The sequence below is a fragment of the Desarmillaria tabescens genome (assembly GCF_030435595.1).
Source record: "Desarmillaria tabescens strain CCBAS 213 chromosome Unknown EV420scaffold_16, whole genome shotgun sequence".
NCBI lineage: Eukaryota > Fungi > Basidiomycota > Agaricomycetes > Agaricales > Physalacriaceae > Desarmillaria > Desarmillaria tabescens.
Window position 1 is genome coordinate 57,320 of NW_026848315.1, and position 15,302 is coordinate 72,621.

At 49.0% G+C, this 15,302-nt stretch overlaps 6 protein-coding genes across 6 annotated transcripts; 3 read left to right on the forward strand and 3 right to left on the reverse strand.

Annotated features, from left to right (window-relative positions):
- Nucleotides 1–84: 84 nt before the first annotated feature.
- EV420DRAFT_1540153 (uncharacterized protein) lies at nucleotides 85–3,217 on the forward strand. Its single transcript, XM_060473070.1, is given in 8 exon segments — nucleotides 85–507; nucleotides 561–820; nucleotides 883–1,024; nucleotides 1,080–1,352; nucleotides 1,410–1,598; nucleotides 1,656–2,126; nucleotides 2,174–2,999; nucleotides 3,010–3,217. 7 exon segments carry the CDS (start codon nucleotides 330–332, stop codon nucleotides 2,851–2,853), a joined length of 2,193 nt encoding a protein of 730 aa, XP_060330956.1. The 5' UTR covers nucleotides 85–329; the 3' UTR covers nucleotides 2,854–2,999; nucleotides 3,010–3,217.
- Nucleotides 3,218–3,388: 171 nt separating this feature from the next.
- On the forward strand, nucleotides 3,389–4,570 carry EV420DRAFT_1642425 (uncharacterized protein; the record flags this gene model as incomplete). Its single annotated transcript, XM_060477361.1, has 9 exons — nucleotides 3,389–3,620; nucleotides 3,676–3,697; nucleotides 3,752–3,902; nucleotides 3,957–4,024; nucleotides 4,076–4,107; nucleotides 4,161–4,222; nucleotides 4,275–4,332; nucleotides 4,387–4,487; nucleotides 4,541–4,570. 9 exons carry the CDS (start codon nucleotides 3,389–3,391, stop codon nucleotides 4,568–4,570), a joined length of 756 nt encoding a protein of 251 aa, XP_060330957.1.
- A 235-nt stretch (nucleotides 4,571–4,805) lies between these two features.
- On the reverse strand, nucleotides 4,806–5,631 carry EV420DRAFT_1479407 (uncharacterized protein; the record flags this gene model as incomplete). Its single annotated transcript, XM_060469569.1, has 4 exons — nucleotides 4,806–4,828; nucleotides 4,885–4,933; nucleotides 4,986–5,367; nucleotides 5,423–5,631. The coding sequence occupies 4 exons, from the start codon at nucleotides 5,629–5,631 to the stop codon at nucleotides 4,806–4,808; spliced, it is 663 nt and encodes a 220-aa protein (XP_060330958.1).
- A 591-nt stretch (nucleotides 5,632–6,222) lies between these two features.
- On the forward strand, nucleotides 6,223–7,583 carry EV420DRAFT_1479408 (uncharacterized protein; the record flags this gene model as incomplete). The annotated part of the gene is made up of 8 exons (XM_060469570.1): nucleotides 6,223–6,284; nucleotides 6,421–6,453; nucleotides 6,558–6,579; nucleotides 6,733–6,851; nucleotides 7,000–7,059; nucleotides 7,170–7,211; nucleotides 7,446–7,488; nucleotides 7,539–7,583. The coding sequence occupies 8 exons, from the start codon at nucleotides 6,223–6,225 to the stop codon at nucleotides 7,581–7,583; spliced, it is 426 nt and encodes a 141-aa protein (XP_060330959.1).
- A 912-nt stretch (nucleotides 7,584–8,495) lies between these two features.
- On the reverse strand, nucleotides 8,496–9,950 carry EV420DRAFT_1479409 (uncharacterized protein; the record flags this gene model as incomplete). Its single annotated transcript, XM_060469571.1, has 5 exons — nucleotides 8,496–8,909; nucleotides 8,959–9,054; nucleotides 9,118–9,434; nucleotides 9,515–9,697; nucleotides 9,746–9,950. The coding sequence occupies 5 exons, from the start codon at nucleotides 9,948–9,950 to the stop codon at nucleotides 8,496–8,498; spliced, it is 1,215 nt and encodes a 404-aa protein (XP_060330960.1).
- Nucleotides 9,951–14,108: 4,158 nt separating this feature from the next.
- On the reverse strand, nucleotides 14,109–15,172 carry EV420DRAFT_1479410 (uncharacterized protein; the record flags this gene model as incomplete). Its single annotated transcript, XM_060469572.1, has 5 exons — nucleotides 14,109–14,264; nucleotides 14,376–14,432; nucleotides 14,470–14,738; nucleotides 14,916–14,981; nucleotides 15,049–15,172. The coding sequence occupies 5 exons, from the start codon at nucleotides 15,170–15,172 to the stop codon at nucleotides 14,109–14,111; spliced, it is 672 nt and encodes a 223-aa protein (XP_060330961.1).
- Nucleotides 15,173–15,302: the final 130 nt, after the last annotated feature.

Here is a 15,302-nt window from a genome sequence, read left to right on the forward strand (position 1 = left end):
AAATGTATAACATGTAATACAAGATAAGTGTCCGACTCTGTGCAGTTGCCTCTATATGGAAAATTCGACCCGCCAAGGCAATATCGTGAGCTCGGAGTTCCTGTTGCGGCATTTTTCACTTGGCCGCAAGCATTTACATCTTGGCGCTAGTGTTGGGAAGTACAGGGCTGTGCTGACCTTTCACTATTAGTGGCGTTAATGCGGAATTAATACACGCGAATACCTCAACGGTATTGAAGACTGAGTGCCGTGGGTAGTCCTTCGAAGCATGGAGTGTCCGCTTGATCCAGTTCGGGACCACTTTTCTTTTACAGCATCCACGCAAAGACATGGTCATTACTCGTACCGTCCTCGTCGACGACAGTCTCTTGCAGTATAATCCTTCCGTCGGATCATCCACAGGCTCTTCACAGTGGGACATAGGCCAGGGTCATACCAGTCAGTTTATCAATAGCAGTACACATGACGCTGCGCACGACGGGCTTTCCTTTGCCTACTCGTTCTATGGTACGCATATTATCTCTGTGTTTGCACCCCAACCCAACATCAGACGCTTTCAGGGACCTCGCTTGCTTGGACTGGCGTTCTTTGGGGAACGGAAGATGTATCCTTCTCCATCTCTGTCGACGATGGAAACGTAACAACATGTAATGCCAGCGGTGGTGATGAAGAATCGAACATATACAAACAACTCTGCCAAGTGAATAATCTAAGCAACAGCGCTCATACGGTTAACGTTACATGCAGAGGCGTCGACTCAGAATCGCCTGTATCCATCGACTATGTCACGTATACTGTCGATACGGTCTCCGGTTCAGTCGTACCGCCGATGCTTTCTCCGGGTATGTCCATACTCATCGATGATAACGATTCCTCCATCAGCTACAACGGTTCATGGTCGCAAACTCGGGTGATACCTTCAAGACGAACGGTTCATCAGGAGATTCAATCATTTTCAGTCCCCACGGAGGCGGTGTACATAGGAGCAATTCCGCAGGTAGTAGGTTTACTTTTCAATTTTCCGGTAAGTCTCACACGGTCATAGTTTGCCCGTCTCCAACACTTTATTTTACTTACAGGTAGCGCTGTATCGGTATATGGTGTTCAACAACTGGCGAGCGGGAACCTTGCCATATCTTTTGAGATCGATGGTTCATCTCAAAATGGTTTCAATGTTAGTGGAAGCGGCAACAACGATAATGCCTTGGCAAATCTTCCTTTACTCAGTGCTACTGATCTCGTCCCGGGAGACCATGAGGTGATTGTCACTCTGACTGAGGTCTCCGGAGACCAGATATTCGAGTTGGACTACGTTCTTTACGAGCCGATATATGGGGAAAGCGAAGATAACGGTACTGCTTCTTTTGGATCAGGATTGTCTACATCAGGATCAACCCCACTCCCAACAGGATCAACTACGTCCTCAGACGACGAGGGCTCTAAGAGCAACACAGGTACCATCGTCGGCGCTGTTTTTGCATCTCTTGTCGCGTTTGCTGTACTTTCTAGTCTTGCATATTGGTGGTGGAAGCGAAAACACCGTGCAAGCCGTGATTTTGAGATTGATGGTACGAAGGAAGCGTTTCAATACAAGATCGGTGAATATACTGTTCCATTTTATTTTCAATCTCGCGATGTTCAAATTTCCATTCTAGTCCCCACAACTGAGTCGTCGAAAGGAAGCATAGGCGTGACTACCCCACCGCCTGCTTTGATTGCCCCTTCTACCAGTCCGCAATTATCTTCCCGTGACGTTCCATTCTCTCAGGACCAAAATGTCCCTCGTCAAGCTCATCCACTCCCGCTTGATGCGAACGGCATTGACGCACACTCATTGTCTGCATCCCGCAGTCAGTATACACAAATAGCCAACACACCAACACCTCGTGCTTTCAATAGCTTTGTCCATAGCCCACCGACACTTTCTAGAGATATCCCCTTTGCACAAGAACAAATCTCACCAACTCGCCAGCTAAATTCGACGCCATTGAGTACACAGGCAAATCCTGTAGAGAACGTCTACGCGACCATAGTAACGGGTACAAGTGACCGAAGGACTTCATCGCATAGCACCAATGATGATCCACCTCCTGTTCCATCAAAGGCCATAACAGGGACTGCACGTTGTAGGTCATTTCTGTGCAATTATTTAGCCCTATCTAAATTATTGCAGTGTCGTTTATCCCCGATAGGGATGTCATCGCCTCACAGTTAGCAATCCTCGAAAAGATCAAGCCACCCTCCCCAGAACCCAACATTTTACATGCCCCCAGCGCCTTCCCTTCAGCTAAATTCAACCCCGTTCCCTCCCAAAGCGCGAAGTTGGACGAGGTCTACGCCAACAGAAGACGTAGTTTAGACGGCCCCATTTCTGGTACCTCATCAACGAGTCCTTCCCAGCAAGCAAAATTACAGGGCACTGACTCGTTGAGCAATGTGGGAACAAGACCAGGAACAGTATCTGCCGCGAGTGAGGTCCTCCCTTCCCAGGCTGCGAAGCTTGAAAAAATCCAGGATCAATTGCAACGAATCACAAGCCCCACCGGCACCTTGTCGCCCACATCACCAACTTCCTTGTTATCGCCTTTCAGCTCTGTTGTTGCCTCCCAAGCCGCTATCCTTGCCAAAAGACAGGAGATGATGCAGAATTCTGCGGGCCCTGGACTGTCTTCTGACTCCGAACCTGGTGCTACAGTACCTGTACACGATGCACATGACGAGACTGGCGAGACGCAGGACCTGGAGGAAGAGGAACAGGTTGCCGAACTTCGGCGAAGAAATGAGATGCTCGTCAGGGAGATTGCGAGACTGTCCGACCTCCCACCACCAGCATATACCGATTCTTCTTCATGACATTTTTGTTTGGACTTGGACAGTTTCTTTCTAGTATTTATACGCATCGAAACATCATGGTCGAGGACTCGAGTAGACACTTTAAATACATCTTTGTGCTGCGCACCGTCGCCAGGTACAGACACGACCTAGTACACCCAAGGGTGCAAGGCTGTAAGAATAATTTGTTCTTCCAATATTACCGGCATCAATTGTCAGCCAATTTTTGGCAATAAGCCCCTGGTCCATGGGTACCGACATCAATTATTGTTGCGACTGAATGGTCAACTTGATGGTCGAGAAGGGCCACAACAACAGGACCAAGGGCGCTGGATTTGCCACCGGCACTGGAACGAGTATGATCGACGTGAGCGTTTGTTTCATAAGGGCAACTTTTCCACGGGCCTTTTATGACAGCCTTCTATTATTTGATGGCTCTTTCGTTGGAAATTTGCTCCGTAAATAAAAGGTGGGACGTCAGAATGCGGTTATAAAACGCCGTTCCCTTGCATTCTCTTTACCTTCATTTCAACTATTCTCACATCCAAGTGGCACGATGACGAAGATATTTACTTTCCTTTCGGTTTTTGCTGCTTTCCAAACCATTCTTTCGTTGCCTCTCAATGAACCGGATGCTCTGTACCAGAATGAACTGCAGTATCGGTTCAAATTGCGCAGCGCGCAACCGTTATCGGAGACTAAGCTCAGGGAACCGCTGGCAGAGTCGGAATCTCATTCAATCCCTCCGCTTCTGCATGACACCCCGAGAAGAACGAGAAAAACCACATGTGCGTTGGCTATCTCCCCCTCTTTAAATCATTGTTAACCTGTGTTTCAACGCAGTCGTCTCTTCTGTACCAACATGGTAAGCGTTTTGTCGCAGCCATTAATAAATTGTTGAATGATTCTTGTGTCCCAGGTCGTCGACTGGTTATATCGCCATCTATGAAAGACATGGTCTTCAGCGACTAGTAGGCTATGTCGATGGCCACAAGGTCATACATGAAAAAGAAGCAGCCCCACGGTACATCTATCGTGCGTACGGGTACGGGGGAGACGTCTATGACCCGGTACGTTTAGTGCCTTTTCTCACGAGGCACAAACTCAACTAAAAATGTCTTCAGAACAAAGATGAAAAGATGTGCATCACTGCGGGTTTTTTTGGTCAATCTCTCAGGCCTGGATTAAAGAAGTAGGTAGCGTTAAATTTCCAGGAAAAACGCCGACGTTGAACTTTCCCTAGCTTTCACCTTGCTCGGACCACACAAATAACCGGTTCGTCTGTTCTTAACGCTGGGGGCAGGCACTAAACTAACTTTGGGTCGTAGCCTACCCTGGGAACACGCTAACTTTTGATACGAATACAGGAACGTACATCGAGACGAACGTTGTGAGTATCTTTCTCGGCATTATCAACTCTATTAATCAGAACATCGTTGCAGTTCTTCCTGGATCCTTTGACCTACGAACTGTCTGCCGAGTGGACGAATTCTGATGGAAGTATGTCCCCGTCTTCGAACATGCCAAAGATCTCATGCTCATCATTGATTACAGGTCATCCTATGACGTATATTTTCGTTCATGATGAACGGATTTACTATACAGGTGACATCCATGCTGTCCAGCAATCTCTGTATATAGATATGACAAGAGTGGTATGTCTTATTGCCATCTCGCTGCCATCCATCTGATCATTTACGTCTTATAGGTCTTCAAATGGATAGAAACTAACAGATAAAGATAAATCGCTCTCTCTCCAACGGTGATCTCCCTACACGTTCCTTACATTGGACTATTTGCGGACTCGGAAAATACAACATGTATCAAGCATTTAATCATGTATTTTTATAACATTGCAGCATATTAAGGATATCGTGTCCAATCGTAATGAGCGAATATACTAACATTCTGCTCTACGCCACCGCTACGAGAATGTCCGTAGAAACGCGCGAACTATGCATAATGTGGGCGCCTTACAAGCCTCCACCGAAGAACCCTAAGAATGAGATCAATACCTGGATGAACGAACGTCGGAAAATGGATGTCACTCACAATACTTGGCCGAATACTGCACCGTGATAGGTTCCGATCCTGGGGTGCACTACGGAACACTTTATGAGCAGTCAACGAGTAGTATAGGAAAGAACACCTACCGAAGCAGGCGGCTGCCCAGCCCTCGTATCGGTCCGGTATACCTCCTTCGCAAGTTCTCCCAAGATCCTAACAAGGGACAACCAGGCGACATCCTGGCTTCCAGTAGGTGCAGGGCTAGTTCCTGTCTCGTTGGCCACCACAAACGCATCTGTATTGCCGAGCGTAGCGGTAAAGTCCCACTCTGGACTGATGCCGGTCCCGGTTATGGGGTTGGTGATAAAGAAATGCTCGCCCAAAAGAGTAAGTTCGGACGATAATTCGTGGGCGGTAGTCGAGTCGGAGTTCTGCCAAGCCGCCAGAACGACGTCCTGGATATCGTCGAAACGAGGTGTGCCGTAAAGACAAGAGATGTCGAGAATGGCTGCAACGGCACCGATGCTTCTGCGGGTTTATGAGGTCGTATCAAGTCACATGCTAGGAAATTATGGAAACTAACGTGTAGGTGCCCTGTTCCGAGCAGGTGTAGTTCTGTGTTCCCACACCGACAGTGATATGAGTAGGAGGTTCAGTTGGTGGGGGTAGGTTCACCCCTGGGGGTAGGATGAGTTTGGCGTTGGAAATATCGCAGCTTTTTCCTGGCTGGACATAAGGAGCGCCAAGAGCTGGGAAGACAAGAGATAGAGCAATCAGAGTGGACGTGAACATCTCGTAAGCTTGGAAGGTAAGGGATATTGGAGGATATGAGTGAGGGACCTATGGAAAGTCCTAGTTTTTAAAGTATCTGCGGGATTCGCCAATACATCAAACATCCGAGACTGCGATGCATAAAGCGCTGAAGATCCCCCGACTTCCCCGTGCGCCCTTAGTGCAAGAAATCAGGTGAATAAGCTTTTGCAAGACTTTAATTCACTGTGGGGCGCCAATTCCAGAAAAAAGGGTACCGCTTGCTTCATAAACGCCACCCAGAATGAAGTATAGTATAGACTGAAACCGCAAATATTATAGTAATGGCGGGAGTAATCTTCGTGTTCGCTAATAGCCTAGAAGCCACCCACCTCAAGAGCCGCGAAGTTATTACTCCTAGAACGTTAGGCAAGTTGGGACCTAGTAGAACCATGTATTTCTGGTCTATGCGGCATGTGATAAAGGACCTAGAAAAGCGCCTTAGACACAACTAGCAGGAAGAAACTGTCGATAACACCATCACCACATTAGCAGTGCGGAGATGAAACGCGCACCAGGATTTGCAGAGCATCTGAGGGAGAAGAAGAGACCAGCATTATGAAACGTGCTAAAATGCGGCTTGGGGAATTTTGTCACCTCGGGTGTGTCAGCTTCTTCGGTCCGCTGAGCCGAATGTAAGCCTCTAAAGTGTCTAACCTTGTCCAACAAGTTCGCCAAGTAACGGGAAGTCGTAAATGAGTTTGAGGGTACTTGACGGCACTAGCGGTGGTCATACCTCCATCGGTACTCGAATACCTGCCGTTCTTCAAGACACGGTCGCCGCGAGATCGCCGTCAGGGAGCTGTGCGTAGGTCACGGTTGGGTTCCTCGTCAGTCCCTCCATATTAACGAATGAAGAAAATACATATACATATTATCATAAATTATGAAATCATTTTCGTTAATAGTGATGAAATGGCGTCATTGGCAGTGTGTATCAATCTTAGGACGGACAGGCATTAGCACAGGTAGAGGGTGAGCCTTCCGTTCTCAGATTCCGTCCCGCATGCATGGTCAAGGCCACAGAAGCAATACAGTGAGAGAATCAGTCTTTTCTCTTGTCCATCCGCGCCGATCCCGCAGAGCAGACAAGGGCATCGACATGGAAAGCCGTATGCGTTCCGAAAGTGCTTAGGATTCAAACTCCAAGCGATCGAACGAAAACATCCTTTCGAAAATGCCCTTGCGGACGGTCTCCATCGGTATGCAAGTGGATTCAAGCCCGAAGACGACGCACGAGGAGTCAGATGAGCAAGCTTGAACTTCCGAGAGCTAAATGGATGGAACGAAAGTCCGAAGAGCCTTCCTTACTGGTGCCTTTACAGAGATTATATCCGTTTGCATTTATAGGCTCTATATCGCTCCCTTTGGGCATGATACCATTTACTATGTACGAAGCCCGAGGGTAAGGTACGTCGACAAAGCGAGCGCTTGGTCAATGAAACGTTGGAGCTGAGCGGTGCCACAGCCATTCTGTGTTTCGGCCGAAAGGTGTCTGACGCTTATCATTCTTTCCGAAGAATGAGGAAACGAAAGAGGGTTATAGAAAGCCGTAACTGGTCGTGAGTAGTGCCAAACTGTCTGGACAGGGGCTATACTCCGGGTTGGCTTAGCTAATTTGCGGTGATTGGCGAGCGCGCCACGCTACGGCTGGCATGCCGGTTGGCTGAAAGTGATTGCCGCTGTGGCTGAAAAACTCTGTCTTTCCGACTTCTCCCTATTGGTCGACAAACTGTTGCAGATGGCTTTCCTTTGAATTCACTGCCATCCTTTAACATGATTCTTTTTCTTTTTAGGTTCAGTTCCAGAATGCGATTTGACTTGTCTGGTATCACTCAAGTACGTTGTTTTTTGTTAATCAGTTTGTTGTTGTAGTGATATCTGTGCAGAGACACAACGATCAAGAACCTGCCATGATACGTCGTTACCGATGATCTACTTAGCTAAGACTAGCATTTTAGCATGCAGGGAGCATGGAGTAGAGTTACTTTTGAGTGCGCGCAGGTTAGGCAATATATTCAGAGTGGCGTCGATGTTTGAGTGGGATACAGGTGGCGAGGGGAGTTGCTACAGTGCTGGCTACATGCTGCATGTGTATCTTTAGCTATCTTTCATCCATCTGTGATATTTTTGAATTCATAAAATCAATTGAGGATTTAGACTTGCCACAATTGCAACAGCCTCCCACTTGATTTGTATGGTGCAATGTATGCAGTAGGGAATGTTTTGATTTCCGAGACCTACACATGCAGGGACGGACAGAAACTTGAATGGAGAGTAAAAGCATAACATGTTATGCTTTTACTGAGAGGCCCAGGTAGGTCAAAAATCATATCCCAATTCAACCTGTGAAGACATTCTTTTCGACCTGCGAAGTGCTGATTATCGACCTAGGCAGGTTGCTTTCCAACCTGTGTTTTCCTAGGTTAATAAATGACCTGTTCTGGTCACATTCAACCTACACTACAAATCCATTAATATTTTTGTTTTATAACCCCGTATTAGGTTAACACTCAGGTCTTTCCGAGGTAACCTTTCACTGGTTGTTTTCCCAGGTTGCTTAAGCACTCTTTTCAGGGTCTTTTCTGCTCGCAGAACAGGCAGTAGTAGCACAGACTGATGTTGAATTCGAATTCAAATCTATAAAATAACAATGGCCGCCTGGTAGAATTGGTAATAAGAAGGTTATGGAATAAGGTGTAGAAATCTATGGGTGGTCCAGTGCAAACTTGAGCTAAGCGAGGCTACATCAATTTGGCACTCACAAGCACTAGCAATAGCATGACAATGCATATGGTGTGATAGTCACTGCATGTGATGTTCGTGACCTTGTTGATCCCGCGGGATCAATTCATTTCTTCATCGTCATCGTTCCCTTTAGCTCCATCCCCCGTCTCAACATCGCTGGATCCGTCCTTGGATGACCCTTGGATGAACTCATCCTGCCCTTGCTCTCTGCTATCCCCATCCTCCTCATCTCCAATGACCATCCTTGCAAGTCGCCTCAAGCGCTTTTGCCCTTCCTTGGCGCTCTTTTGTGCTCTCTTGTTCGTCTCATAAATAACGATCACAGTCTTCTTGCACGATTTGGACTGGTCTCGCTTGGCTGAATTCTCTTTGAGATGGTCATATCCTTTCGGCTTCTCGAGACTGCCAGCTTTGTAGAGGGTCTTGCATTTATTCTTCATGAACTGCTGGATGATCACCTCAGTGGCCCAGTCATTCTCAAATCGACTTAGAAACGGATGCATGTCATGAGCCTGGGTCATAGTAAGTCTGTTATCACAGTAGAAAGAGATCTCAGCTCACTACTGCAAACAGTGTTGCCTTTGACGCGGCAGGAATATCCTGCCATGCACGTTCGAAAGGAAGGCATGCATTCAGTGTCAAATCTCTGGCACTGCGCTGTGATCCCAAATATATTAAACATTGTGAGTCTCATTGCATAGAAGGTAATTGCCCACTTACCAATAGAGCATTATAGCGATCTCGTTTCTTTCTTGATCTAGCCAGACCCATCTTCTCAGCAATGGAATAATCCTTGCCTGGTTGTCCTTTGGGCTTCGGGACCTTGGTCTCTGGTCCTGATGCTGTGCTGCGAGACCTGGCTGGCTCCTTGCGACTCAAGTTGTGACCAGCATTAGCAGCGACTTCGTGAGAAGATGGCGTTCCTGGAGTCATGGGTGGACCTTCTTCCAAATGCCTGTCTGGGATAGGTTGCATGATATTGGTATTATTGCACTCATTGAGGTCGGTATCATCATCAAAGAGATTCCTTGCACTGGCTGTATGACGATCAGCCACACAGCGACAAGGATACCCTAACGTGAGCCCAAGTCCTGATGATAATGACATTATGACTGACCATTGGTAGTTGGGTGGCCCATACTCGAGTTATGTGCACCCTCTTGCTGTTCGGCATGGCATTGTTTGTTGGATGTGTCATTGTTGTTGCTTGTCGCATTCTCTCGTGAAGCTGGAGCGCTTTGACCTGCGCTTAGCTGCTGGCGAAGTCTGGCGTTCTCTGCTGCAGTCTCAGAAGCTTGATCTGCAAATATGGTGAGCACTCTGGTACAAACATTGTGACCTCACTCACTTTCCAGCCTAGCCATCCTCTCCAGAAGAAGTTGGAGGTCTGCCCCATCACGACTGGGTACGTTGGTTGACCCCGATGTCACCGCCACATTTGCGGTGGTTGTCGTTGCAGATACTGGAGCTGTTGATGTCTGTTTATGATGCCTACTTTGGGTTTTACCTGCATTGGGTTGGTTGGTTTGATCCTTGAGAGTTCTGCCAGACATGATGATGGGAGAGGCTGAGAGAGAGCTTGTAGGGCATTCAACAAACCAAACGTGACTTTGTTGGACCCGTATCTCAAATTTCATGCCAAGTCATGTGCTTATCTCTGGTTTCTCCTGTCTCAGTAGTGCTACTACGTATACTCTTCAGAACACCTTACCATGATGCCTCCCCGATGTTATGGTTTATTCACTTTTTTTCATTTTTCTTTGTTTTACTCAGCCTGATTACTCATATGCAATTGTCATGGACAGTCTCTCATGGTACTATTATTAGCGTATCCAAGTGTATTTAAGTAGAGCCTCAGCTGGATCAAACCCCAGCTTCGGCTAAGGTTTATTCTACCCAACATCGAACTCCGTGTTTTGTGACTATCTAAGTCCTCGATCGACTTCATTCGTTGCCTTTGACTTGCTAGAGCATCGTCCACCGAAGTGCGAGTGGCGATCCTGGTTCGATCTAAGTCAATAATAGTTGGTTGTTGACATTTAGCCGAAGCTTGTCCTATGTTGCCTAGTGCCATGTCCAAGAACGAACGCTACCCAACGACTTCTCAAGGCTATATTCTCCAGCTAGACCATAAGGTCGCTGGGTCGCACCTAGACAACTGTCGGTGCCCATCGATCTTCCGGAAGCCAGCAAAATCCACAAACCCCCACGCTTGACCAGAAAGGTCATCGCCTTGCGTTCGTGAGGACAGTTTCGTGACTGTTAGCATATCGCGAGTGGACCAATGGAAAAGCACTCACATATCATTCCCAACATTTCTTCCATTTTACTCCTTGCTGCAGTAGTCGTCTGGGTCTTACCCATCGTACTACTTGATCCGATGTTCCCAGTCCTGACGACAATCCTTGTGGTGGTTGTCATTCGAATCTACATCGAAGCCCTGATCCTAGTAGCGCTGCTCTTAGTAGCGTATACCGGCTACCTCTGAATCTGAAAAGAGCGCACAAACTGTCCCCCTTCATTCTACTCGTACAACTGGTCGTGATTTCAGCGATAATCGTGCTGATCACGACGAGTGAGCTCTACCCTGTCCTGACAATTGCATGGTTAATCGTAACTGTCAGACTCTTCGAAGAATAGATCAACGAACGAATGCCCTTATCCGACGCCATTCCTGTAATCTCCGTAGTTTCTTCTCTGATTTTCTTGATCACCGTATTACGCCAAGTCCAACTGTGCTGCAGGAGGAGGAGGAACCTATGGGCCCAACTTCCATTTCACTACGTACCCACAACTCCGGCTTATCCGCCACAAATAATCGATATCCCGGCAGCATCACAACAGACCCTGCACGATGGCAGACCCATCACACCAAGAGGACCCGGAGAATCTCTCTACAGGACGTCACGATCTGGCTCGGGATCCTCAGAGTCGAGCACCGACTCCTACAGATCTGCAACCGCCGAGTCAGTCGATATCACCGATACCCGGGGCGTACTCCTCGACCGAGGAGACTCGCCCATACCAGGACTCCTCGCTCAGTCTACAGTCGACAGCGAGTCAGGAGAAGAAGGAGGGAGTGTGGAGTCGAGCAAAGAAGGCGCTCTCAACATCTGGGACGAAGAAGGATGCCGAATCAGCTCCTTCCTCAAAAACGATGGCAGGCCAGAAGAAGAAGATTCTGACCCCGATCCTGGAGATGAGTGGGCAAAGAGGGAAGTCGCAGGAGGATTACCTGCAGAGGAAGCAAGGGGGTGGAGAAGGCCGCATGGAGACGACCTCGACAAAGATTCCGGAGAGCTTGCCCTTGGGGCCTCTGCCACAACTACCGCCCCTACAGATGGAACAAGGGCCCATGGACCTAATTGGCTGGCGGACAGAGGAGTACCAGTCGCCTGGTACCCCCACACCAGTTGGGTCTATGCAGGGGAAGAAACTGTTGTGGCCCGAGTACCAGCTGCAAGGACCGAGGCAGAGCCCCCCGTCCCGGAAACTGATCCCGCCGCCGTCTCCAATGTCCAGGAGGATCAGCAGCTCTGGGACGAGTTCCTGGACTATGACAACGAGGAACTTGGGACAATTGCCGGATCCAGCGAGCTCCCCAGTTTCGTCCCATCGGTCCCACCGTGAGCCTTCGCCGATCTGATCCCTCGCCAGCAGCGACCATGGCCTCTTCTCTACCACACACTTGTCCAGTCCCTCCAGCTCCCTCGACATGCCCAGCTCGCCCCAGCTGAACAGGCCAGAATGGAGCAAGCACGAGAAAATGATGCACGCAGTCGATGTGCCGAAATTGCCAGCCTCCAAGGACCTGATGGACTATGGGACCTACCCCTCGAGCCCGACGCAACGGAGGCGGAAGTCAGCCGAAGGATTGGGACGGCTGCCCTCCATTACTCAGGGGCTGTCCAGTGAGCAGGAACCGACCTTGAGGCACGAAGGCACGCCTGGAATGCCTATCAGTCAGAAATCACCGATGGAGACTCAGACATCGGCAGGTGGAGAAGAAACTGGGAGGCGGACCGCCTCGCCAGAGAGCGTGCGGAGAGGAGGGATGCCAAACAGGCCGCCCAACAGCGCCCTCACGATCAAAGTAATGAAAGCGGTCCGAGCGGTACTCACTAGAACGACCATGGGGATGCTGGCGATATTTGGGCTCCTTTCATGGGAGGCCCTGTACGAGATTATGGCAGAAGACATGGAGCAGGATCCACAGTGGATGATGACAGACGCAGGGGAAGATTACCTCGATGCAAAATTAATAGGGGATGTATACTTGATGAAGAACATCCAAGAGGTCGAAACGTGGCACCGAGCGGCGATCGTATGGAACCTGGTACACCCAGAGACTCCACAACAAAGCTGCGAACCCTACCGATGACCACAACTGATGCCGCACCCGTTGGAAACAATGAAATTCGCCACAGCCATGGGAGGCAAGGATCAGGGATGGGTGGGCGACGAAGAGGCTGGACCCTCTAATATTGACAAAGGAAAAGGGTCAACAGTACCGTCGCAACCTCCTTTAGGACCGCCGCCATCCCCACCAAAGTACCCAGGGGGATACCCCTCTCCAGGACATAATCCCTGTCTTAGGTCCCTTCTGCAACCCCCGAACCCACCAGTACCCCCGGTCCCACCTTTGCTGCTGAATCCTATTCCCCCATGGCAACTCGCCCCAGGAGCCGTAAATAACCCATGGAATGACGTCAAACCCAAGTTAATTATGCAACCGGAATACTTCACCGGGGTATCTTTGGATATTACTTGGTTCCTTCATCACTGCGAAATGTATTTTCAGGTGTTTCCCATGTACTACACCATGAACGATGAGGGGCAGAACCCCTATCGAATTACGTTCACTCAATCGTACTTAAGGGAACAAGCGCAGGAGTGGTGGACCAACCAATATTACCGGTACCAGGACCCACGAGGACACTGGCATTTCCCGACTTGGTGGGAATTCTCCACAGACCTCACCACCCAGTTCCACGAGATAGCCGAACTGGCGATTTGGAAGCAGGAGTGGAAGAAGGTCCACCAATCGGACTTCAAATCGGCTGTAGAGTTCTTCGCGAAGTTCGAGAGGCTGGCTCACAAGTGCGAAGAGTTCAGAGATGAAAAGCAGATGTTCGAAGCCGTGGAAGCTGCCATTCACCCCACTGTCTGAAACACCATCATGCACGGGGACAACGCTCGTCCCACCACCAGCCTGGACTGCTAGATTTCTGTTTGAAAGGTGTCAGTTGGCACTTAATTGTGATGCATCAGGAGTGTCAGTTAGAACCCAAGTGTCAACTAACTGCCTGGGCTAACAAATCCCACAGGATCCCGCGCCAGGCAGTTACGACATCAGAGACAAGAACCGGCGAGGTCCGGGGTTTGAACCAGCGACGCAGGCAAAATATTGACTAACCCTATGACATCATTGCAACAGCACAGACTTTAACCAGTAGACTACTTGCCTGTTACCAATAGGTGTAATTAAAGCTAAATATAGATCATCCAGCGCAGCCACTTCCTCAATTAGCGACGGCGCAAATAGTATGTCGGTGGCACGGTATTAGATGTCCCGTACTGCCCAATTAGGATTATGATTGTAAATAACTTGATGACATGCAGGAAAGGAGTAAAAATAATGAAATTATGAATAAACGATATGGCATGATTATGTCATACAGTGCTCCCCCTCACTGGAACTCACTGTTCCCTCAGAGATCCGCATAATCCTCCTCATCCAGCTCCACCTCCTCCTCATCACTCCAAATCCCGATGTTTTGTTCATCCCTATCACCATCGCTGCTGGCATCATCAGTCATCGCTGGGATGCAGTTCGGAACGCGGCGCATTCTCCATTCGTCCATCGTCTAGAGCTGTCAACCAGAGATCCCGAAACTTGACTGCCAGCTGATGCTGTATGTCGCTTTGTTTGAGAGCATAGGCATCCACCTGCTTCGGCAGTGCACCGCCTAACTCACGCGCATCCCGCCGTTGCATCCACCACTCCCTCTCGCCATTCCAAGAACCTCAAGGTTCTGCGCATTTCCTCCCAGAGGAGCAAAACTTCCTCACGTGCCCGATGTGCTCTTGCACGACTGCGAACACCATTCCGAAATGTAGCACTTCATCGTCATTTTCATCAGCCCCATCCACTAGGTTGATCTTCGTCATTGTCCAAATCCAAGAAAGAGTACGCCAGGTTTGGCCAGTCCCATCGCGTTTTTCTCGACTATCTTGATACAGATCGATGCCGGGTTCAGGAAGTTCGGGAACCAATCCTGGCTCCCAGCTATCTTCATTCGTTCCTCGGCGACCTGTTCCTTTATGGAGACGATCTGGATCTTGATAGGAACAGGATATCGCCATCTTCGAGCTTATGAAGCCCCTCCTCCCAATCCCCCAGGCCACTCAGCTTCATTTTTGCCTCCCTTGCCATACTGGTACTTGATTGCTGCTGCTAGTGCCCATTCATGAATGGCATCGATGCCCATCCAGCGAACGTGTTCCGTCCCGCTGACCTCGTACGTTCTTGTTCTTGTACTCGACCATCCGCATTTTCAAGCGCAAGATGTGGCGAATCGAACCTAATGAGTCATGGCATTGCACTGTGCATAGATGCTCCTCCATTTCCGATAAAGAGGCCTCACATACCTGGCTCCTGTGATCCACCTGGTATGCAGGAGGGTAGCCATAGTCTCACCTCCTCCGCTAATGCCCCAGTTGACGAATAATCCACCTCCTGAGTCTCGGTAATAAACTGCAGGAGCCCAGGCATGTATGTGGCATGCACAACTCTTCGAATTTTTTGATCTTGGACCGGAGAAGACTTCGCTGCTCTGCAATGTGAGCGTCTTGGTGAGCAGTCGGATTGGCTTTCAGTTTCCTAACCTCCAAGCATAGTTTTC